Raw genomic sequence first — 22,028 nt, 5'->3', positions numbered from 1 at the left:
ACAAGTGTACTCTCTCGCAACAATTCTTCCATTCTCTCATGTTTCCTCTCTTCTCCGATTCCGATATCCCGTAGTCGAAAACCTCTCTCTCATCAGCCACCATATCCTGGAAGAACAGACCCGAGCTATCCTATATTCCCTCCAAAGTAAACATCTTTCGGACGCTGTTAGTTCGCGGCCAAGACCTCAACTCTGAATCACCGTACTTCAGATTCTTGCCTCTCTTGATCATCATCGAATCTTTCGTTTTGGCTGGTGGTCTCGATGTTCTCCAGATCACGCGTGAACCCATAGATAGGAAAAATATCTCTTGGAGAAAAAGAACATGGGATCGGACCTACTGGTCTGAGCGGATACACATCTGTTTGTTGACAGAGCTGTGCATTTCTAGTGTTGCATAGCATGACACATGCAGACGCAGATGTAGTGGTACGAGAGACCGATAATCACATTGCAGCACTCCTGTCCTTACGGTCATGGCATCGAAGCTATAGGTTGCTTATGGGAAGGCAAAGCATTTATCGGGTCAATTGAGTCAAGAGGAAGTCAGAAGCGGGAGTGGAGAGCGAGATCAGTTGATTACACAACTGTGGAATTTCATTTCATGACACTGAAGATCTCTGTATGCCTTGATGGCGGGGTATAGTACAGGATCAGGTCTGTTGAGACTATCTAGACCTCGTAAAGAGGTGGTGGATATCCGAGAAAAGCAAAAAGAGGAAACATGACGGCAACAAGGAAAAGCATCCACCTCTTCGATAACAACGTGTCATGAAGGATGCAGGGATGCAGAAGATGCCATGCGTAGTTCTCGTAAACGCCGCCAAAGTCATGTAGAAGAGACAGGATGTAAGGAAACATCAGACTTTCGTTTGATTGGAACCATTAACTCCCCCATTCCCCGGCGCTTTTGCGTCATGCCATGCAGAAAAACAATCGAGGGCTGAAAAACAGAATGAACGATGAGTCGTAGAAGTGAAGTTGAGTTGAAGAAGTGAGTCTGGATCCAAAGCAGAGCGTTCGCTCGGAATCGATCAGAACAAGGTGGAGCGGGCGCGCTTAGCGGGCAAGTCAGGCTCTGACATGTTGGTACGAGGGCGCTTCTCGCCACGAGCAGCCTTTTCCTCAGCGGTCTTGCTACGAGGCCAGCCAGCGAAGAGAGGACCAGAGGAGGGCTTCTGAGGCATGGGAGTAGTGGATGGCGAGGCGATAGCACGGTTGAGCTCGTTGTGAGGGTCTGCAAAGATGGCGATCTGCTGGGCGGCCGAGCGAGTGTTGCGGTGAGATGAAGGTGGAGTGGCAGGGTGGGCGACTACCTTCTTTGATGAGGGAGTCTTGTCGGTCTGGGCAACGGGAGCGAAGAGAGTTGGCTCGGCGGCAGAGACGTTGTCCTCATCGATGTCGGTCAGAGCCTCCTCCTCATCGGCATCGCCGTCGCTGTTGGCGCTTGGCCAGAGAAGACGAGGCTTGAATGATGAGCGTGTCAAGGGACGAGAAGCAGAGACGCCGGCCTTGCGCTTGAGGCTGTCGATGGAGCTGGACGAAGCATCCGAATCGACATGCTCGTCAGCAGCCTTCTCGAAGCGGCGGAAGATCTTCTTGCCGCGGAAGACGTAGAGAATGCCCTTGTCATCATCAGCATTGTCGTCCTCCATGTCAGCGTCGGTCGATGACGAAGGAGCAGTCTGAGCGCGGGTGCGAGCTCTAGTCTTTCTGGGACCGATGAAAGGGTTGTCTTCGGTGCGGTCGACGGTGGGAATGCGATCCTGAATGTCGGTGAAGACCTGGACCTCCTCATGAACAGCATCATCATCGTCCAGGGTGAGACGCGACTTGGCCTTCTTGCGTGGAGTGGGCATGGTTGACTGGGGCTTGAAGTTGAGAATGCGAGCTGTGGACTGCATGGCATTGGAGTCGCGCTTGAAAGGCGACTTGTTGGGGGTGGGCAACATCGATGCGGGAGTTGGGAGTTGAGCTTGAGGTGCAAAGAAGTCGAAGAGGGTGGTGTTGGGGTTTGGAGTGTTGGTAGGTCTGTTGCGCGTGAAAAGCGATTGACGCACAGGGGTAGGTCTGGCGGGAGTTTGTTGTGGTTCAAGTCGGTCGACGGCAGGAGAAGCTGGAGGCGAGAGGGTGTAGGTTGATGATGAGCGCTGAAGAGTCGACTTGCGTGACGATGAGGATGTTGATTCCTTGTCGTGGATGTTGTGCAGACGCTGAACTCTCTGGGACCTTCTAGGCTCGTATGGGTCGTAGGAATGGTAGCCAGCGCCGTGCTTGGGAGTGGGAGGGGTGCGGAGTCGCGAGGAGGGAGGTGGAGGAGTTGTTGCGTCTTTCATCATGGCGGCGGTGAGAGTGAGTGAAAGCTAGACGTGTCTTGCGGCGACAACAAACGAACAGGCCCGGCCGGTCGACCCAATTGTCCAAGTCGGACCACTCTATCGTCCTGACGATGACCCTGGCGCTGTGACGACCTTGAGGTTTTTGTCTTTTGCGACAACAACAAGATGGAACGCGCCGAAACACGAGAAAGGCGCGACGTCTGCTCAGGCGCGTGGTATTGATCTTTGTAGCGATGTGAATATCCAAGAAAGATCTTGCAGCGGGCTCCGTATGCGTATACAAACGGGCGATGAAGATGGTAAACAAGACAAGACGGGATGAGGTGGAGGTTGTGCAGTTGTGCAAGGGCGGATGTCGCGATATCCCTGGCCTTGCTTCCTTCCGCCGAGCGAAGGGAAACGCGGTGGCTGGAAAGTGGCAGGGACGATCGAGCCTGTGGTCCGTGCGCCCTCGGCTTCTTCCTTGTTTTCCTCGTTGCTATGCTTAGTGCTATGGATGCTACAGACAAGAGGAAAGGGAAAAGAACAGGGTGTATGGTCAATTCGATTAGACCAAAAGTATCGCCAACTGGTTTGCCCTACGAAATGTATGATTTGGAGGAGACGCCCTGTGTGGCTGAGATGTCGGGCAAGAACAGACCGAGTAAATATTGACAGTGCAAACAAGCAATCAAACACCTTGATTCAAATCATACAATTCTCAATCTGGCAGTCGCAACATCGTGACTTCCTCTAGCCAAACATGCCGCAACCACCAGACATGGGCGCTTTGCGTCTGAACGATGATCTAGATCAGGAATACGACGACATGCCTTACGAAGACGAAGATGTCGACTACGACATGGACATCGATCTCGGCCCAACCCCTTCCAAGCCCAGTGCTCCCCGACCAGAAACATCAGAGTCGCGTGAGGCTGCTCTGCGCAAAGAGTTGGAAAGTGTGCGACAGATCAACAAGGTCATCGAAGATGTGGTCACCAGTCTGGAAAAAGCAAAGGGCAACATGGATGTATGCTGAGTATCTCGCTGCGCGTCTCGTTCGATTGTTGACACAAGATAGAACGTCAATCGCACTGTGCACTCGGCCTCGACTCTTCTCGACACATGGACGCGCATTCTCTCTCAGACCGAACATAACCAACGACTACTACTCAACCCGAACTGGCAAGGCGCGACTCAAGATCTTCAGGACATCGAGAACGAATCATTCGTACGCCAACAACAAGCCGAGAGACGTGCTGCCGAAGAGCAAGCCAGAAGAGACGCTGCCCAAAGACGCGCCGAAGAAGAAGAAAGGAAGAAGAATGCTCCACCACCTGCAGCCCGCGGTTCGAAACTCAGGGGTAGGGTCAGTACGGCTTCCAGTCGCTTGACCAGACAGCCTTCCTCAGCCTCGGGTACATCGACATCGACCCCAGGATACGTGGGTGTCGGTGGTCAAGGTGGTCGGGGAAGGGGCGTCTCAAGAGCTGGCAGTGGTATTGGCAGAAGTACTGTGAGAGGCACTACTCGAGGTCGTGCTCTCAAATGATTGTGGAAGTCAGAGTGCACCAAGACATCGACACACAACCAGGCGACACCGATATTTGCATTCTCGGAACAGCCTTCTTGCGCCTTTCTGTCCGAGTCGTGTCAGCTGTCACCAGCAATGACATTAACGCCGATATCCTCAGGACCCCCATCTAAACTACCAGCAGGGTCTCCATGAGCATTACAATTCTCTCACAGAGCTGGTCGGAGTCTGACCGCACAGCCGATCTTGTTAGACTCAGCCATCAGAACTCTCGACAAACTTCATTGAGGAAGCCGCAACTCCACAAACGAGATTGTCCAGCAGAATATTCGAAGCTCGTCACGCCAACGAGACTTGCACGGGCTCAACCAATCGTGTCGTAGTCGCTTTATTTATCGTGGCAATCGCAGAGAATCCACCTTTGTCGAACTTTCTGCGTGCAAAGGCTACGCGCTCTCGCGTACGAAGCAAGCCTGGGATCTGAGTCAACTTCCAGCTGAAGCGATAACCTGGAGAATCACTAAGAAAGACTGGGCGAATGCGTCCGAAGCCAGACAGCGAGCTGAACTGCTCTGGAGATCCGGCCGTACAGAAAAGCGACGGCGACACGTTCTGATGATGCCTCCATGTAGGCGAGTGTCATCAACGAGATTCTCAGCGATCTGGCTGTCGAGAACGACGAAGCCCTACCACCATTATCGTCACAAAGATGATCGAAGAGTGCGCAACAGCTGTCTCGCACAGCTTGTGATATCCAAAGCACCGAGCTCGAGTAGATATAATATGAAAGCAATAGTCAAACTTCACACAATGAACACCTAAACAGACAAAAGGAAAAGAATAAACCAAAACGCCGTGAGTTGGATTCGAACCAACGACCTCCTGACCCTTGAAAGAGTGTGTTTCAAGCAAGCGAACGAATTCAAAGAATGTGGGTAAAGGATCGGGTGTGCTGACCACTGCACCACCACGGCTTTGTTTTCTGGTTGTGAGGACCTGAATGTTTGGGCAATATATGGGTTGGTGCGGGAAGTTGAGGGAGTTTTGAGGATTGGATGATCGAGAGGCTTCGCGGGTGGGCAGGCTTAAGAGTAGTATAACAGAACACATTCAACAAGAAACTTGGATCGGAAGTCATCCAGGGTCTGCATGGATGTAAATTTCGTGATCGTGTGAACTGGTAGTTTGTTGTTTTCTTTGCTGTATACATCTAGGTTTCTATTGGTGACACCTCATCGAATCTCTACTGCGTGCACAACCATTTATTTCCAACAGTAGTACTCAAGGCCTCTTCTTACAACTTCATTTTTTATCGCTGCCGAGTGTAGGTTCTTCCACGCTGTATGAGGGTTGGTGATCGGCGTGGAGAGCAATTCACTGGTGCTGACCTCTGCGGAGCTGCTCCTCGCCAGCTGTTGGAAAGTCAAGCTTGCAATGCGTACTGCAGGAGAATGCCTTGCGCTTGCGAGCAGACTGTGCTTCGCAGTGCGGTCTCCGTTGACTCGAGGCTGCTGACAGAAGCGCATATTGATATTTGAGCAGTTGCTCATATCTTGGATGACTGGCTCTTGGACTTGCCTCGCAGAGTATGCGAAGTCGCTCTTTGGATGGGTCTAGTTGATGGAGTGTGTGCGTCGAGAAGAAGTTGCGGGAAGACAACCTAGTCGTTTTGCTGCAGGAGAGCAAGCATCGGAGTCTGAGCGTCAGAGGTACTGCACAGCGATAGTAGCAGGCACAGATGGCAACAACACGATGGACATCCTAAGGCCCTGGCTCACAAAGCTGGACAAGACTGGGTCGAGGTATTGTGCATTACAAAGTCCAGCAGTGAGCGCTCTTTTAGTTCCTTCCCAAATCAATATCCAGTGCCAAAGCCATGCGTTCTCTCTGCGATGTCTGTTCCTCTTCTGTTGACAAACCGAAGAAGGGTTTGATAGCAACATCGACGACCTCCTCGAAGAGTCCTTGTACGATGCTGTTAAGCTCGTCTCCGGTCTGGGCAAAATCAGGGAAAGCATTGATCTCGAGTAGGTATGGAGTTCCTTCTGCATCCAGCATGAAGTCGACACCAAATAGCTCAAAAGCATTGGGCAAAGGTTGGAAGTGGACCATCATACCCCTAGCGGCTCCTTCAAACACTTCACCGGTGATCTTGCAAATCTGGTCGAAAGTGTTCTGCTTCCAGCTAGATGGCAGGCCATGAACGTTGTCGGGCAGGGACCAGAAAGCATGTACACTGCCTTCACGCTCACCAGTCTGCATACAGGTGTTCGTGAGATGACTTGCCAGTTCTTCGTTGGGATCCTCGCTTTGCCATGGTGCAGTGTAGGTCTTTCCAGCGAACAGAGCAAGCATTGGCTTGTAGACAAAGACCTTCAAAGCCCCTACTGCGAGAACGTAGGTGCGAATGTGGAACTTGCGATCTGCAGAAGCGAAAGGAGCAGGAAGCAATAGCGGCGGGTGAATGTATGGTTGTGCAATGAAATGGCGGAGTTGCGATGTGATCACGCCATTGCCTTGGTCCTCTTCGTCGTCGATCTTTCGCTCTTCTTCATCTCCAGAGTGTTCGGCTTCCTCGTCGTCGCTTTCTTCCTCCCATGACTCGAAGATTGCAGTCAAGTCTTCTTCTGAGTTGAACAGACGAATTCCTTGTCCACGATCACTCATTCCGGGTTTCAGGATCCACCATTGTTTTTCCGAATCTTCCAGTGCTTCGTTCTGCTCGAAGCTTTCTCTCAGCTCAAAAGCCTCGACTAAAGCATCATCGAGGAATTCCGCAAAGTCAAGTTCAAACTCAACACTGGGCTTGACATTCTGTCGCAGGCAAGAATCAGGGTTCTTGGTCAACCAATGAGAGACTGTAGTAGACAGATAATGCTTTCTGATCAAAGCTTTCCTGATGATATAGGAATTCATCAAACTGGTTCGAGAGTTTTCCATCACATGGTCCAGATCCAATGATTCGTACTGTTTCCATTGCAGCAATTTGGCATTTGATGGTGCTTCCGAAATACTTTGCATCAAGACCAGGGCATCGGCGGGCATGCGAGCCTTGATGGCGGCCAAAATCAAGGGTTGAACATAGCGATCTTCGTAGTCAATCAGTGCATGCACCTTTCCGGTAGAGGCCTGTTGTCCAGCCATTCTTTCTATCCAGTGGTAATTTGTATGTGATCAGATGATGCTTGCTATTTTTTCGCGCGTGGTGCAAGAAATTCCCAATTCGTCAGGCGCAATTTGCTTGGCGCGACTTGTCAGCGTCGCGTCTTCTTCCACCATCTTCTTGGTTCTTTCATACAAGACATTACCTTACTGACTCTCACTCCTTGGATCCACTGATTTGACATTCGCTTCTGTAGCGCAGAGCCTACAACCATCTCTTTCAATGGTACGCATCCTTGTCACCGCTGGGTCGCGTCAGGAGAATCCAAACGAAGTCTTGGCCGAAACACGATCTACGTTTGAGATTCAACACATCGGTATACTTGTATCCTAGACCACGACCTTGGCAGCGTGGCGGAGCAGGTCTTGAGTGTTCGCAAAGGGCGAATATATTATTCACTCACCTGACTGCATCTTACCCTAAGATCTTGCTTCTAGGGCATGACTAAGTAAAACTGCATTATCAACACGTTCCAGCAGCCGAATGTGTGACCTAACAACTATACACTGTATGAGCGAGAGAACTGCCATCAGAAGGCGTTCTTAGCATAGGACAAGATTGAGTCCAGGTACAGTGAGAAAGCTATATAAATCTGATGGACAAGCATAATCTCATCTCCTCAGTCTCTCTATCCTTCTTTCTTTTCCTACTCTTGACCTTTCATTCAATTTCTCTATACACTCTTTTCATCTCCGAAAAATGAAGTTCACTTCTTCCATCGCCCTGGCGGCGCTTTCTTCTATGGCTATTGCCGCTCCCCACGACAACATCAACAAGAGAGCTGTTGCCTCTGGTCCCGTCGGATACGCCTCTACCAACGGAGGCACCACTGGTGGTCAGGGCGGAGCAACCACTACCGTCTCTACTCTTGCTCAATTCACCAAAGCTGCCACTCTAAAGGAGCCTACTGTTGTTTACATCTCTGGCAAGATCACTGGCAACACCAAGGTCAAGGTCACCTCAGACACCTCCATCATCGGTTTGAACAGCAACTCTGCTTTGGAGAACACCTTCAAATCAGCGACCAATCAGGATTCTACCTCTATTTCGAGTCTTTGTTCGTACGATGAGTTGCGACAACCGATCAATATGACATTGTAGTGGTTCTTAGAGAACATTGAGGTTCCGTTCATACATATTCGTCAAGTATTCCAAAGGCCGAACTAATACCACAAGCATTGCCAAGATTTCCAATGAAGTGTCCAACATGTATACTATCCTCACCTCAATCCTTGTTGAAGTCGACAACAATGCGACTAGGCACGAGAAGTTAGCACAGTTATCACAAGAATTCTAAGATTCCGGAAACATACCCTGCGACTTGTCCGTTCTTCAATTTCTGCACAGACTCGTTGAACTTGGAAAGACCGACCACGGTGGGTTCGAGACGGAGTTTTCCTGCCAGCGTCGTTAGCACTTGCCTGATTTTGTAGCGTATGTTATCATACCTCGACGCGCAAAATCCATGGTCTCGTCCACATCAGCCATGCCAGCTACGAGCGTACCCTTGATGGACTGGTTGCGGAAGGCGAGTGTTGACGGATTGACTTCCATGTTGTACTTTCCAGCAGGAGGTAGGCCAATGCACATGACTTGTGCTCCCGCGCGGTGGCCGAGGAATCCTTGTGCGATAGGGTACGATTGAACGGCTATGCCAGACTGTCAGCGTGATTACCTATACTTTTAACCACTGTACTCACCAGTGACAAACACGGCATGAGCGCCTCCATTAGTGAGCTCCAGGACTCTCTCAACGGGGCTCTCAACTTCCTTGAAGTCGATGAATTCGTCTGCACCAAACTTCAAGCAAGCTTCTTTTCTTTCAGCTCCGGTGTCAATCACGATTGCTCGCAGACCCATTGCGATGGCCAACTGCACGGCTTGCATACCAACACCACCGCCACCACCAGGGAAAACAGCCCATTGACCAGGTCGAAGACCAGATTCTTTGATAGAGGTGTATGCAGTACTACCAGAGCACATTATAGGTCCAGCAATCTCGTCAGTCACGCCATCGGGGATGAGCGAGGTGTAGCGTTCGGGAGAAACGATGTACTGTTTGTAAGAACCTGATAGCAAGTCAGCAAACGTGTGTCAGAGATCCAAGAAAGGAGCTTCGTACCATCGATATGGAGACCAGTCATCACACAGCTGAGACAGTATGTTTCCTTTCCGGTCTTGCAGTATTCGCAGGTGTGGCAGACATCTTGGATAGGCTTGAGTCCTGCTCTTTGGCCGATCTTGAGGTTCTTTACTCTTTCTCCGACTTTGACGATGACGCCTGCGCCTTCGTGGCCTGCGCACTTGGTGCCGAATTGAGACCTGATGAAGGTCAGTATCTCACTCTATCTGTGCAAATCGGGAGACCTTGCATTGGAGGCAAGCCCCAATCCTCCATCATGAAGTGGACATCTGACATGCAGAGACCCGTGACATTGAGTTTGATCAAAACATCCTCTGGGCCGATCTCTGGTACTGGCAAATCTTGGACTTCAATCTGTTATGATTTTCAGTATGGCTCTCATGATTGATGACGGATATAGGTGGACATACAGTAAAGTCAGGACCAGGATTGCAAACCACGCCGGCCTTGCAAGTCTTGGGTATGATAGGCGTGGTCTCCGCCATGTTCATGATTTTGGTAGTAGACATGTCTGCAATTGTGTGCAAGAGCAAGAAAACTTTGTTGGAACTGTTACACAGAGAAACAAAGGGCACAGAGCTCTAATTATATTCAATCGGACACAAGAGCTTCCCCTCCGGATCCCTCTGATTCCGTTCCACCGGCATTTGACCATGACACTGTGTGCACAGCTTACGCTCCTCTTTTCCGCGATGGCCAGATGTTGGCCAAGAACCTTCCCCTCGCTATAGAGGTGGATCTACACGTACCTTGGGCGGGGTTGACATAAACTGCGGGGTGGTGTATAGGATCGCGGTTTTGTTCCGCACTGGAACATGCCTCTTCCGAGCACCGCCAAACTTCTGACGGTTTCGCTGTGTAGCAAGACTAGTTGTGTCAAAGATTCAACCAGACTTTAGTTTAGAACTGGTTCGTTCAAACTTGTGCTCCACTACTTGCTACTGTTGTGCCTGCCTGACTGATTTGTGATTGTGATGATGCCTAAGCATCTCTCCAGATGCACATCTTGTAAACTCCTGCGGGTCTTTGTTCTTGACTCTTCCTTGAGATACAGAAACATTCCCATTTGATACATGAGCAGCTCGAAAATGGCAATATGTGATTACAGAGCCTATCTATCCTGATCTGTGTGTCTGTTTCCAAATATCGTACTCGACTCTACTCCCCGTCCACCATCTCCTGATCCTCTTCACCCAAAGCAATACTCTCCATCCCCTTGATAATCTCCTCTTGCAAGACCCTCACCGCAGTAGCCGCACCTCTGACCTCCGCCTCTTCTTTGCTCACACACCCTGTCACCTCCACGACCTTCCTCTGGCCCACAAGAATTTTACATCTCCACTGCTCGTCTTCATCATAAGAAGCAAGATACTGCACTTCCTTCTCATTGGCCATCAACCCGAGCCGCTCCCTTGGAAAGCCCACTTGAACGCCTTCATCAAGGAATCTATCGAGCAGTTTAAACAGACCGAGTTTGGAGACGAAGGTGCTGCAGGCAGAGAGGTCGCCGGAGGAATCAATGTAGATGGCACCGAGGACTGACTCGACAATGTCAGAGAGCCACTTACAGGATCTGTGGAGGCCGAGACGCAGCATATCGGGCCACGGGTACTCGTGGCCTTGATCCAATTGTTGCAGGATTGTGCTGCGGAGAGAAGCATATCTATCCAGTGCCGCTTGTCGCTGTTTCTGCACACTGATGCCACAGCGAAGGAAAGAATGTAGATGGTAGATATGTGCAGATTGCTCTAAACCCACCTCGCCGGACTCATTCAGCGTGGGCTCCAAGCGAGACGCAGCAAGAGAATGCTTCAAACAGCAGATTCCGAGTATGTGGGCGTTGGCTAGTGCTTGTCTCATCCTATGCATTTCATGGTTCTTCAACGCCGGTTTTGCGGAGAAGATTGCGGGAACGAGGAGTTGGTCGAGTACGGCATCTCCTAAGAATTCAAGTCTTTCGTAAGAAGGGGCGTCGTTGGAGGAGAATGAAGAGTGGGTTAATGCTTCCAGCAGCAATGAAGAGTTGGCGAATCTGTAGCCGATGAGACCTTCGACTGTGGTCAGGAATGGTGGAATGGAAGGTAGAGAGGGCAATTGAGAGAGTAGAGTTGAGATGCATTTTGGGTGGGACAGCCACTGTTCCTTGGGCAGGAAGATTCGGATGCAAGCCAATGCACCTTCAAGACCTTGATCGATGTAAGAAGCTCCGATCAATGCTTCCACCACATCTGCTAGTGTTTTTGTACTCCTGTCCACTGTTTTGTCCTTGTTCTCTATTTGACCAGTAGACAGCATAGGCGGTTTCCAATGATTGCCGGTGAACTTAGTTGTGTTGATGAATCTGTCCACTCCGCTGCTCAAAGCTGCACGAGAGAGGGAGGCATTACCGTTGGTCCTTCCCTTTTCAGCCGTCAAGTAGCTTTCTGGCCACTCGGAATGTCGGGCTGCTAATTGGACATGCGTGCAGTATTTCAGAACAGCATCGCCTAGATACTCGAGTCTCTCATAGCTGGCAGTGAAGTCGGCATTACCCGATGTGGTGGCTTCGATGATGAGTTGGAGGCTCTTGATACCCACAGGTTTGAGAAGCGTGTTTTGCAGACGTGCAGCGAGAACAGCAGTTTCGACTTTGTGTAGGATTGAAGGAATACAGGCAGCGAAGAACGAATATCTCGCTGGTAGAGTGTTGATTGTGCATTGTGACGTAGCCAGTGCCTCTTGAGTAAGCTGATTCTTCTTGGATTCCTCCAAAGGTCGAGTCAGGAAGTCGCGTTTCTTCGGAAATCTGGTGACTTCAAGAATTTGCTGACTTTGGCCTGAGATACTCTGAAAAACGTAACTGCGCCCCTGTTGTCCGCTTATTTGTACAAGGCCCACGTCTGAGGCGGATTGCACTTTGGAGAGAACCTCGTAAGCTGGCAGACTTTCGCTGCTTGATGGAATGGGAGAATCCAATGGTTCAAATATTGCTGCATATTTGCCCCTTGCATCTGCGATATCGGCAGGTGCGAACACTGAGAGAAGCATAGTCTCCGTATCTCGCTGTTTTTGGTCGATTTCCTTATGGTTCAATGTACATACTTGACCGAGGCCGATGTTTGCAACACCCTTCACCCACATGCTCCAATGTAGAGCAATATCGTCAATCTGAGGACACTCGAAAGGCAAGAACATCGCCATAGAAACACTAGGCTGTCCCTCTATCTCAAGCGCAACCACATGTCTGAACCAAGAATTGGGAGTTTCCGATGACCAAGGATTCATCTTTGGTGCGACTTTAATGAGACCAGGGCGTTCCTGTCGTGCTTGGTCTGCAGTCTGGATATGAGGTGGAAGCAAATGGTCGTTGAGTAGACCTCCACGGTGCAATGCTACACAAGCTTGAAAAGCTGCATCTTTCATGGCTGCCCTTTCCGTCTTCCAGCTATGCGCACTGGTGGCCGTTCGATACTTCCTGTCCACAGAAGACGGTAGAAGTACTTTGGCTGTAACCAGAACTTCTGCATCAGCTCGACACTCGAAGATGGGTCGATGGTTGACGTGGCTACCGGTCTGAAGCGTAGCGCAGAAGTGATTGAGGTGCGACTTTGCGTTGTCAAGAGTAAGAAGAGCTCCAGTAATTGGCACCACATACTTCCTGTCTTCTGACTCGTGAGTTTGCTCTAGTTGAGCTGCCAGCTGAGCATTTCTGTATTCGTCCTCGTATGCCGCCTTCATTCGATCCTCCAGGTGATTCCACTTGGCTGGCTCACCTTTGGAGTCGTCATCGGCGAGCAGAATGATATATTTCGAGTCCTTCTTTCTTGCTCTGCCACGTCTTTGGACGAATGAAACCAGGTTGAGAGGAGCATCGAAGCAAATGACTGTTTGACATGAAGAGATGTCGATGCCTTCCTCGAGCACGCTTGTAGCAATGATCAGGTTCTTCTTACCTATGCGAAAGTCGTCCAGTGTCTGTTGCTGTGCTTTCAAATCGTTGATGTCGCCAATATTTGATTTCTTCTTGGACGAGTTGGAACCTCCAACGAAAGTGCTGACATCGAACGATTTTGATAGTTCCGGCACGGAAGAGAAGTACTCTTCCAGAGCGGCGACAACAGCTCTTTGCTCAACAAAAACGATGCCAGTGAAGGATGGTCCAGACTCTGCCTTTAGGATGTCCAAAAGCAGCTGAAGTTTGGGACTCAGTATGTCGTCTGAGGGAACTGGGTTTACACTCAGATTCGTCATGAGCTTCGCGAGGTGGCTCTTCTCCTTATCTGAGAGATCCGGCATCCAAGACACATCGTTTTGTTGGACACCTGCCAGAAACTTGTCACGACAAGCCTGAATGTATGTTTCGGCCGCGGACGGGCTGATATCTCGAGCAATGACTTCTGCACGCTTTCTAAGCGCGAAAAGCTGTTCTGTACAATAAGTCTTTCGCGACATGAGAATCTGGCTCACTTTGGCTTGCGTGTCAGGACCTCCGGTTTGCACAATTTCGAGGAGGTATGGGTCTTCGCGTATCTTGTAAAGATGTATCAGAGTAGTAAGAGCTTCTCGCAATGTTCCAGGTGAATCGGGTGCTTCTTTACTCTCGAAGGATCGCCTGATGAGTTCCGGAATATGCACATACTGCATCAACTCTGATCTGTGAAGTCGTGGTGTAATTGCATGGCTATCCATATTCGCTTCCAGCACTTCCAGTTCTCCAGCTTTGGCGTTCATTACCGGACTAGCACTCAATCCTAGGATCCGAGGTACTGGCTGGCCAGCACTCTTGGCCGGTCGATAGAACTGCTGCATGATCATGTTGGAAGCATGTTTCTTGGTGCAATGGTGTGCTTCATCGAAGATGCACAGAGAGAGTTTTCGCATCGCAACGAAACCGTGACAGAGAGCGTCGTGGAGGACTCCGTACGTGCTGACAACGATTTTCATATCCTTGAGAACGCCGTCCCAGACTGTTTGATCAGTCCATCGGTCAACGCCATCTTCGCTTGTCAGGAGCCTTGTTTGATATGCCGGCAAGTTTGTCGTGATGGACTTGTGATGTTGATGACAAAGAGCGACTGTGGGTGCAAGAAACCATACAAGCGTGTCTGATTGTTCCAGTTCCAGCTCGGCTCTTGTTCTAGCAAGGGCTCTGTTGTAAAGGGGGTCTTTCGTCAAACCATCTCGATACAATCTGGTTCTCTTCTCTGAACTCAAGACTTACATATGCGTTTTCCCGGCTCCGGTATTCAGCACAATGATGGTGTTTCGCTTTAGACTCTCTGCCAGCATCTCATCCTGGTAGGCTCGTAATTTGAAACCCTCATTGTCATCTTGCTCGTATGAACTGACAACGACAGTATCTTTTTCAGCACTGGGTAAGTCATCTGAGAGCTCGCTCTCGACCGCCGAATCTATGGATACATCGTCCTCAACACGCTTAGCATTGTTGATGCTCGCCGCTGGGGATGGTGGTGCAGACGACGAGTCCGACATCGCCAAATCGCTTTGACTGCCAGCTAGTTGTTGAATGCTAGCAGGACGCGCTCCATACGAATACACGGTTGGGCAGACACGTCACGGGCTGGTGTTGCATGTCGCAGGGATGTGTGAGAGTGGATGAGCTCGGACCTTCGGAGAGATAGATGACCTGCATGAACTTATGAAGCAAGTGCATAAATCAACATGCAAAATAATGAATCGAGCCGACAAAGACAACTTAGTCCAACACTGAAGCAAATGGACACCTCTGCGTGATGGTCAAGAACATGCGACGCGCGCAACGTGTTTGTTATGCAAATTCTGGTATCTACAACATAAAAAGACATCATGATATCTGAACAAATTCATCACTTTCTGCTCCAAGCTCACCAGTCGCCAGCGAAGGTGACAGTCTTGAGCTTCAGGAACTCGTTAAGACCATACTCGTGGTTGAAACGTCCCCAGCCAGACTTCTTAACACCACCATGAGGCAGGCCAGCTTCGTCATGCACAGACATTTGGTTGATGTGAATAGCACCGCTGTCGATCTGTCTGGCGAGTCTGATACCTCTTTGTAAGTCCTTGGTGAAGATGGCACCAGAGAGACCGTACTCGGTGTCGTTGGCATAGTCCACGGCTTCATCGTCTGACTCGACGGTGAGAAGTGATACGGAAGGTCCGAAAGACTCGGTGTAGTAGAGGTCCATCTCCTTGGTCACGTCCTGTACGACGAATGGACGAAGACGGTGTGAGTTTGTCTCCTTGGAGTTCAAGTCACCGTAAAGCAGCTTGGCACCCTTTTCTACAGCATCCTTGACGAGCTTCTGGTTCTTCTCAACTGCAGGTCTAGCAACCAAAATAGGTGCTTCACCAGAGTCGGGGTAAATCTTTGCGATTGCGCCCTTCAGAGCTTCTGAGAAGGGTTCGAGGATGGACTTGTGGACAACAATGCGCTCGGTGGACATGCAGATCTGACCAGCGTGGACGAAAGCTCCCAGGGCGCATTGGAAAGCGGCATTCTCGATGTCTGCATCGTCGAGGACGAGAGCTGATGCTTTGCCGCCTAGCTCCATGAGACAGGGCTTGAGGTTCTCACCGGACTTGGCTGCGATGATGGCACCGACAGCGGTGCTACCGGTGAAGTTGACCTTCTTGATTTCGGGTGCCTCGATAAGCCTGTTGGTAACGGCGGCGGCATCTTGGGGACGGTGGTACAAGACGTTGAGGACACCGGCGGGCAGACCAGCCTCGTGGAAGACACTTCCGATGGCCCAGAAGGAACGAGGAGACAGCTCGCTTCCCTTGAGGATGGCAGTGTTGCCGGTGGCCAGAGCATAAATAACTGCTCTCAAACCAAGGATGTAGGGAGCATTCCAAGGAGCGATACCCAGAATGACGCCGTAAGGCTCCTTGAAGACCAAAGCTCCGCCATCTTGAGTCTGAGGAATCATGCCGACGATACTGCCAATGCGACCAGCAACATCTCTGAACATCTCGACAGTTGTAGGCAAGTTGAAGCTCTTGACAATGAAGTCGGGAGCACCCGTCTCTTCCATTTGGTATCCGGCCAGCTCGTCCAAGCGGCTCTCCATGATATCGGCAGCCTTCAGGAGGATCTTGCGAATCTCGGTGCTCTTGGTCTTCTTCCATGACTTCCAGGCGCGTTGGCACGAGTCTACGGCTTTCTGGGCATCTTCGACCGAGGCTGATGAGCAGCTGTACAGCTTCTTTTCCGTCTTGGGCGAGTTGACATCGAAGGTGGTATCGGTGACGACTTGGTTGCCGTCCAGCCAGAGGGGTCTGTAAGATGAGTGTTAGTCATCTGAGTTTGGAATCTGCGCGACTCTCGTGCCAAGGATAGCACCAAAACCTACACTGTGTAGTCGGCCATTACTGAATGCGTTTGATGTGTATGCGACAAACGATACTATGGACAATGAATAGAAGAATCGCCTTGGGAACAACGAGGGAGACTGCGATAGTATCAATCAAGACATCCATTAATTATGGCCTTCGCCAGATGATGACTAGACCCGAGGGGAAGTGGGCCCTCTTTGTGGGGGCGACTCGGTTTGTCCTGTCGGCATTCTGGCTGTCTACCGTTTTTCTCTCTACTTGTACGAAACATGCCGTCGCGGCACATCACAGTCGTCCTTAACGGCAGATGCGACATAGGAATTAGGCACATGTCGGAATTCACAAGCTGACCATCCGTTCCTCTGCGCGTGTCTGAAGGAGAACCCATGTGCAACCGTGGTCGCCAACTTTCCCTACCGACGGCCCGACCATGTTTTATTTCACTCAGAAGAAGAACAGATCACAGTAAGAATCCATCAAGTCTTTGAAGAGTGTCGTTCAATACTACATCTACTCGCAAGAGCGATTTAGCTATTCCAAATTGCTGTCTTGGCCAGCCAAGTGCCAGTTCCAACTTCTTTCTCTCTTGTCATCAAAGTCATGTAGGTTTATTACAGTATTAATCATCCAAACGTGTCAAGCAATGCACTCAAGAGCGCTTGCCGAAGGCCTTGTCGAAGTTGATAAGGGTGAAGCGGTACTTGATGTCGCCCTTGTCAAGACGCTCGAGAGCGGTCTTGCAACCCTCCTCGCTGACGTCGATGGTCTCGACCCACGACTTGATGTTCTGCTTCGAGGCGAGCTCGAACATGGCCTCCATCTCGGGGCGGTTACCGATGTGAGAGGCACCGATCGAGCAACCGTTGCCGGCGAACTGCTGGGCCATGAGGGTGGGGATAGGCTTGTCACCGAAGCCGACCATGTGGAACTTACCCCAGACCTTGAGGGTGCTGAAGTAGTCGTCGAGGTTGAACTGGTCAATGGCGTCGGCAGTGTTGATGACAAAGTCGAAGGCAAACTTGTAAGGCTCGTTCCAGCCCTTCTCCTTGGTGCAGATGAACTCCTTAGCACCCATCTTGAGGGCATCCTCCTTCTTGTTGGGAGAGTGGGAGATGGCGTAGACCTCAGCACCGAGAGCCTTGGCCCACAGAAGGGCAAAGTGACCAAGACCACCGATACCGATGATACCAACCTTCTTGCCGGGACCGGCGCCGAGGCGGACAAGGGGAGAGTAGACGGTCAGACCAGCGCAGAGCATAGGAGCTGCGATAGAGGTCTCGAGGTTGTCCGGGATCTTGAAAACAAAGTAGTCGTTGGCACGGATGTGCGAGGCGTAACCACCTTGCGAGATGGTGCCATCAGGGTAAGGTGCACCGTATGTGTCGATGGAGTTGGGGCAGTAGTTCTCCTGGTCAGCCTTGCAGTTGTCGCAGGTCAAGTCGGCACCGATTTGAGCACCAACACCGACTGAGACGGTTGTTAGTATGAGACTTTAGATGTGGATCAAGAATCGTTACGAACCTCTGTCGCCGACCTTGCAGTTGGTGACCTTGTCACCGACCTTGACAACCTTGCCAACAACCTCGTGGCCAACGCAAAGAGGGAGGGGAGCATCACCCCAACCTCCAGTGATGGTGTGAAGATCGGACGCGCAAACACCGCAAGCCTCAATGGCAATGTCGACATCGTGCTCTTCGAACTTCTTGAGCTTGAACTCGCCCTTCTTGAAGTCAGACCTGTAGAGGAACGACTGTCAGCATCTTGTTCATATTGCAAACGGATCAATGGGTACTCACCACTTCTTGTGGTCGTGGATCATGAAGCCTTCGGCAGTCTCGGGGTAGCCCATGTTTGCGGTATGTGAATTGGGTAGAAGTTTTGGCAGAGGTGTAGGATGGAGTGTATGTGAGAATCGATCGAGGAGGTGCAGCTCGAAACCTTTTTGTAGGCGGGAAAATATTGGGGCAGCGCCGCAAGAGGAGCTTCCTCTCAAGTGATCTCATGCAGCAGCTACAAGCGTGCTCGACGTAATTGATCAAGCCGTTCTGTCACCGCGGAGACCACGAGGGATAGTCCGTCCTCAGATCGTGCATCTGAGCCGCATCGAAGAAGTCCTCTTCTACTTCACTTCTTCTTCCTCGCCATCTTTTGAGAGCTGTCTGGCAGCTTGACCTGTGTTTCTTTCACGAACTCGTGATGATCAATTGCCCCATCTTGGCCCGATCAGTGTCGGAAGAATAGGAGGGGCACATTTTGCCTGATTAACTCCACCAATCACCGATGATGTAACGAGGGGAATCAGAGGCTCAAATATGTCATCTTGACTTTTCAGCAGATGCGTCCACAGATCTTCGATCGGAGGATCCAGAAACAGATGAACCGCCATACCGCCGGGAAGAAGCCCGACTATGCCGCTTGGAAGCTACATACATCGCATTAGGCGGAATTGCCCAATCCTTCTCTCAGCTCTAAACTGCCAGCAAAGACCGTTAGAAGTTGCCAAAGAACGATCTCAATGATAAATGGCGATGGAGGGGTATAATGGAGTCGGCAATGCACAGTCCATCCTGCGCATCAAGCTCCTTGAGCTTTGCGAGCTCACCCCACGTGCACAAGCAATGCAAACATCGGTGTGATTTCGTTCGTCTTACACTCCTCGACGGCCAACCTACTACTACGATCGAAACACGAGCACAAGTCGTTCAGGGTGCCAACTGTGCAAGAACCTGCATCTAGAGTGTAGAGCGTATGGAAGAGACTCCATCGATGCCACTCGGGCGACCGCCTGTACCTACCGAATCCCTCAACTCCAAACAGGAATCCCGGATGCTTAGCGCCAAGAACGTTCTGCTCTAGAAAATGACATTCCAGAATGTCGGCGAGGTCCTCTCAGTATTCTCAGCTTGAGGCGTTGAGCCATGGCCCAAGAGTGGCTGGTCTGATGGGGTAGGTCTATGTTCGATGGAAAAACCGAATTCCGCGAATCATTCGATCAACACAGACGGGTCCCGCGACGTTGTTCAATTCTCATACTGGCCTACATCAGTCCCCTGAGGCACTCCTGCCTAAAGATTTCCGAAACCAGAAGAGAGAAAGATGATGGATATAACTTTGCTATCCGAGATGCATTGCCCCAGATCTGCAAAGAAGGAAGTGCGGGGATCGAGGGGTCGGCCTCGATAGCCATCTCGGATGTCCAGAGATGGGAACTCCATCCTGCGGAGTAGCATTTGTGACAGTAAGTCGAACGAGCCAGCTACTCACAGTCACATATATCAAGCACAAACACCAGACCTGTATCACGAGAATTTTTACCACATGAACATTTAGTCCTGCAGCCTTCCACCTCATCTCCCATCATGTCTGAACAACTGAGCAAGGTGGACTCTGCCGTCGTACCTCGGTCCAAAACTGGTACGATGAAGGCGCTGCGCATCCACGGCAAAGAGGATCTCCGTCTGGAGGATATTCAGACTCCACCATGTGGTGATGGCCAAATCATGATAAAGCCAGCTTGGTGCGGAATCTGCGGCACTGGTGAGTAGCGCAGTTCAGACACATCACTCGAAACTGACACTCAAATCTCAGATCTCCATGAGTACATGGGCGGTCCTTCGCTGTGTCCAACAACCCCCCATCCGATCACTAATGAGACTGTGCCTTTGACCATTGGCCACGAATTCAGTGGCATCATCGAGGAGCTTGGAAAAGACGTTTCAGACAAATATACACTGGGCCAAAGAGTGGTTGTACAGCCAATCATCTATTGCGGAGAGTGTGGATCTTGCCAGGATGGCATCCCAAACTGCTGCGACAAGAATGGATTTGTAGGACTCTCGGGCTGGGGAGGAGGACTAGTATGTGGATTGTATCCTGTTCACGTCTCTTACTGACGATTTTCTAGGCTGAACACATCGTTGTTCCAGAGTACTGCGTAGTGCCCGTGCCTGACAATGTGTCCTTGGAGATAGCGGCGCTTGTGGAGCCCTTAGCCGTCGCCTGGCACGCGGTCAACATGTCTCCAGTCAAAGACTTCAGAAAAGGCCAATTCGCATTGATCCTTGGTGGAGGTCCGATCGGTCTTTCCGTTATTCAAGCTCTTCGAGCACATGGTGATGGAACCATCATTGTCTCAGAAGTCTCTACCAAACGCAAGGCTTTTGCAGAGGATTTTGGTGCTGATTTTATATTGGATCCCACGAAAGACGATATACCGGAACGTTGCAAGGACATCTGCGGAGGTGTTCGTGGAGTGGATTGTGTGTTTGACGCAGCTGGTGTTCAAGCTGGACTCGATTCTGCGGTGCTTGCGATGAGGGCTCGTGGTACTCTTGTCAACATTGCTATTTGGTGAGGTGTTCCGAGTATGGCTTGGAAGCTTATGCTAACTGAATATTAGGGAGAAAGATGCCAGGATCATTCCTAACCAATTCGTCTTCCGAGAGAAGACGTACAAGGTCGGTGAATCCAGCGAGTCATTTACATTGACTAACTTGACGATAGGGTGTCGCTACATATGTTCTCGGAGATTTCGACGAAGTTCTCCAGGCAATCAGCTCTGGCAGGATGAAGCCAGAAAAGATGATAACGAAAAAGGTCGAGCTCAAAGACGTGATCGCAGAAGGTTTCTTGACCTTGCTGAAAGACAAAGACAACCACGTCAAGGTTCTGATCAAGTCAAATCATGTCGAGTGAGTTGACGCTCCCGGCAATTCGACTGCTTGGGGATTAATTCGATCGCGATGGCTCGGCCGAGAGAAAGACATATATCGCGATTCTTGTTCTTGCAAGAAACTGGCTCTTTACATGTAGTCATGAGGCTCTCGAGCACTTTGGTGAATTTGGATTGAAATCGTCACAAGCTGTGACGACGTTCTCATCAACACAACGTCACGTTTCTTCGCATTCTATGTTCTAGTGAGACCCATACGCGTCGTCTTGACTCTGAGGAATGCGTATGTGGAGATCTGGGCCCGTATGGGTCTACGGATCGATTCGGATGATCTGCGGTGGTCATACCGTGCCGAAAAGAAGCAATTTCGTGGGGTCATGACCACAGGCCGAGGAGTCGATCTTAAGAAGCAAACGGGCATAAAACCCAATCGCGATGTTTGTCCATACCATTTTATTCCCAAGAGACTGGGCTTGTCATCTGCCGGAAAACCTTCAGGCCTCGAGATACATTGCTCCGAGGAATCTCATGGCTTGAAGCCACTCGCGGCAATGGCTTGTAAGGCTGCGCAGCGCCAGTATTGAACAAGGAATTGTGGCTTCAGGGTGTAAATGATATTTTCATGCGTGACGGATGGGCTCGCAGCGATATGCGGGTGATGGAAATGAGATAATATAGGAACTAAACGACTCATCAACAGATTGTGATCGTGTTAATGGAGCAGTGCAAATTGTGTTGCTGTAACCGCTCTTCGCAGCAGCACCACTTCGATGAGTCGACAGAGTACAAGAGCCAAAATCTACGCAGTTCCTGTTTGTCTGGCTCGAATCGACGTAACGTGGCTTGAAGCTTTCGCGATGGAACAAATGGTGAACGCAAGGAAC

At 50.5% G+C, this 22,028-nt stretch overlaps 9 protein-coding genes across 9 annotated transcripts; 3 read left to right on the top strand and 6 right to left on the bottom strand.

Annotated features, from left to right (window-relative positions):
- Nucleotides 1–1,034: 1,034 nt before the first annotated feature.
- On the bottom strand, nt 1,035–2,339 carry M436DRAFT_46972 (uncharacterized protein; the record flags this gene model as incomplete). The annotated part of the gene is made up of 1 exon (XM_013571491.1): nt 1,035–2,339. The coding sequence occupies one exon, from the start codon at nt 2,337–2,339 to the stop codon at nt 1,035–1,037; it is 1,305 nt and encodes a 434-aa protein (XP_013426945.1).
- A 742-nt stretch (nt 2,340–3,081) lies between these two features.
- Nucleotides 3,082–3,870, top strand: M436DRAFT_82272 (uncharacterized protein; the record flags this gene model as incomplete). The annotated part of the gene is made up of 2 exons (XM_013571832.1): nt 3,082–3,348; nt 3,400–3,870. 2 exons carry the CDS (start codon nt 3,082–3,084, stop codon nt 3,868–3,870), a joined length of 738 nt encoding a protein of 245 aa, XP_013427286.1.
- A 1,821-nt stretch (nt 3,871–5,691) lies between these two features.
- On the bottom strand, nt 5,692–6,996 carry M436DRAFT_47303 (TTL-domain-containing protein; the record flags this gene model as incomplete). Its single annotated transcript, XM_013571566.1, has 1 exon — nt 5,692–6,996. The coding sequence occupies one exon, from the start codon at nt 6,994–6,996 to the stop codon at nt 5,692–5,694; it is 1,305 nt and encodes a 434-aa protein (XP_013427020.1).
- Nucleotides 6,997–7,714: 718 nt separating this feature from the next.
- M436DRAFT_64170 (uncharacterized protein) lies at nt 7,715–8,116 on the top strand (the record flags this gene model as incomplete). The annotated part of the gene is made up of 1 exon (XM_013571712.1): nt 7,715–8,116. The coding sequence occupies one exon, from the start codon at nt 7,715–7,717 to the stop codon at nt 8,114–8,116; it is 402 nt and encodes a 133-aa protein (XP_013427166.1).
- Nucleotides 8,117–8,240: 124 nt separating this feature from the next.
- Nucleotides 8,241–9,667, bottom strand: M436DRAFT_47922 (alcohol dehydrogenase; the record flags this gene model as incomplete). Its single annotated transcript, XM_013571660.1, has 7 exons — nt 8,241–8,271; nt 8,329–8,413; nt 8,464–8,664; nt 8,716–9,084; nt 9,138–9,318; nt 9,360–9,512; nt 9,569–9,667. The coding sequence occupies 7 exons, from the start codon at nt 9,665–9,667 to the stop codon at nt 8,241–8,243; spliced, it is 1,119 nt and encodes a 372-aa protein (XP_013427114.1).
- Nucleotides 9,668–10,526: 859 nt separating this feature from the next.
- M436DRAFT_10640 (P-loop containing nucleoside triphosphate hydrolase protein) lies at nt 10,527–14,459 on the bottom strand (the record flags this gene model as incomplete). Its single annotated transcript, XM_013571460.1, has 2 exons — nt 10,527–14,286; nt 14,359–14,459. Coding segments are annotated over 2 exons (3,861 nt in total), but the record flags the coding sequence as incomplete, so codon positions are not given.
- Nucleotides 14,460–15,001: 542 nt separating this feature from the next.
- Nucleotides 15,002–16,506, bottom strand: M436DRAFT_73148 (salicylaldehyde dehydrogenase; the record flags this gene model as incomplete). Its single annotated transcript, XM_013571831.1, has 2 exons — nt 15,002–16,415; nt 16,490–16,506. The coding sequence occupies 2 exons, from the start codon at nt 16,504–16,506 to the stop codon at nt 15,002–15,004; spliced, it is 1,431 nt and encodes a 476-aa protein (XP_013427285.1).
- Nucleotides 16,507–17,121: 615 nt separating this feature from the next.
- Nucleotides 17,122–18,321, bottom strand: M436DRAFT_47522 (NADPH-dependent medium chain alcohol dehydrogenase; the record flags this gene model as incomplete). The annotated part of the gene is made up of 3 exons (XM_013571603.1): nt 17,122–17,939; nt 17,994–18,208; nt 18,269–18,321. 3 exons carry the CDS (start codon nt 18,319–18,321, stop codon nt 17,122–17,124), a joined length of 1,086 nt encoding a protein of 361 aa, XP_013427057.1.
- Nucleotides 18,322–19,891: 1,570 nt separating this feature from the next.
- On the top strand, nt 19,892–21,167 carry M436DRAFT_47477 (GroES-like protein; the record flags this gene model as incomplete). The annotated part of the gene is made up of 5 exons (XM_013571597.1): nt 19,892–20,009; nt 20,061–20,329; nt 20,377–20,822; nt 20,872–20,929; nt 20,976–21,167. 5 exons carry the CDS (start codon nt 19,892–19,894, stop codon nt 21,165–21,167), a joined length of 1,083 nt encoding a protein of 360 aa, XP_013427051.1.
- Between the last annotated feature and the right edge of the window lie 861 nt (nt 21,168–22,028).

The sequence above is a fragment of the Aureobasidium namibiae genome, assembly GCF_000721765.1.
Source record: "Aureobasidium namibiae CBS 147.97 unplaced genomic scaffold scaffold_9, whole genome shotgun sequence".
Taxonomy (NCBI): domain Eukaryota; kingdom Fungi; phylum Ascomycota; class Dothideomycetes; order Dothideales; family Saccotheciaceae; genus Aureobasidium; species Aureobasidium namibiae.
The sequence above is the reverse complement of the archived record's forward strand: the minus strand, read 5'-3'. Positions and strand labels throughout refer to the sequence as shown.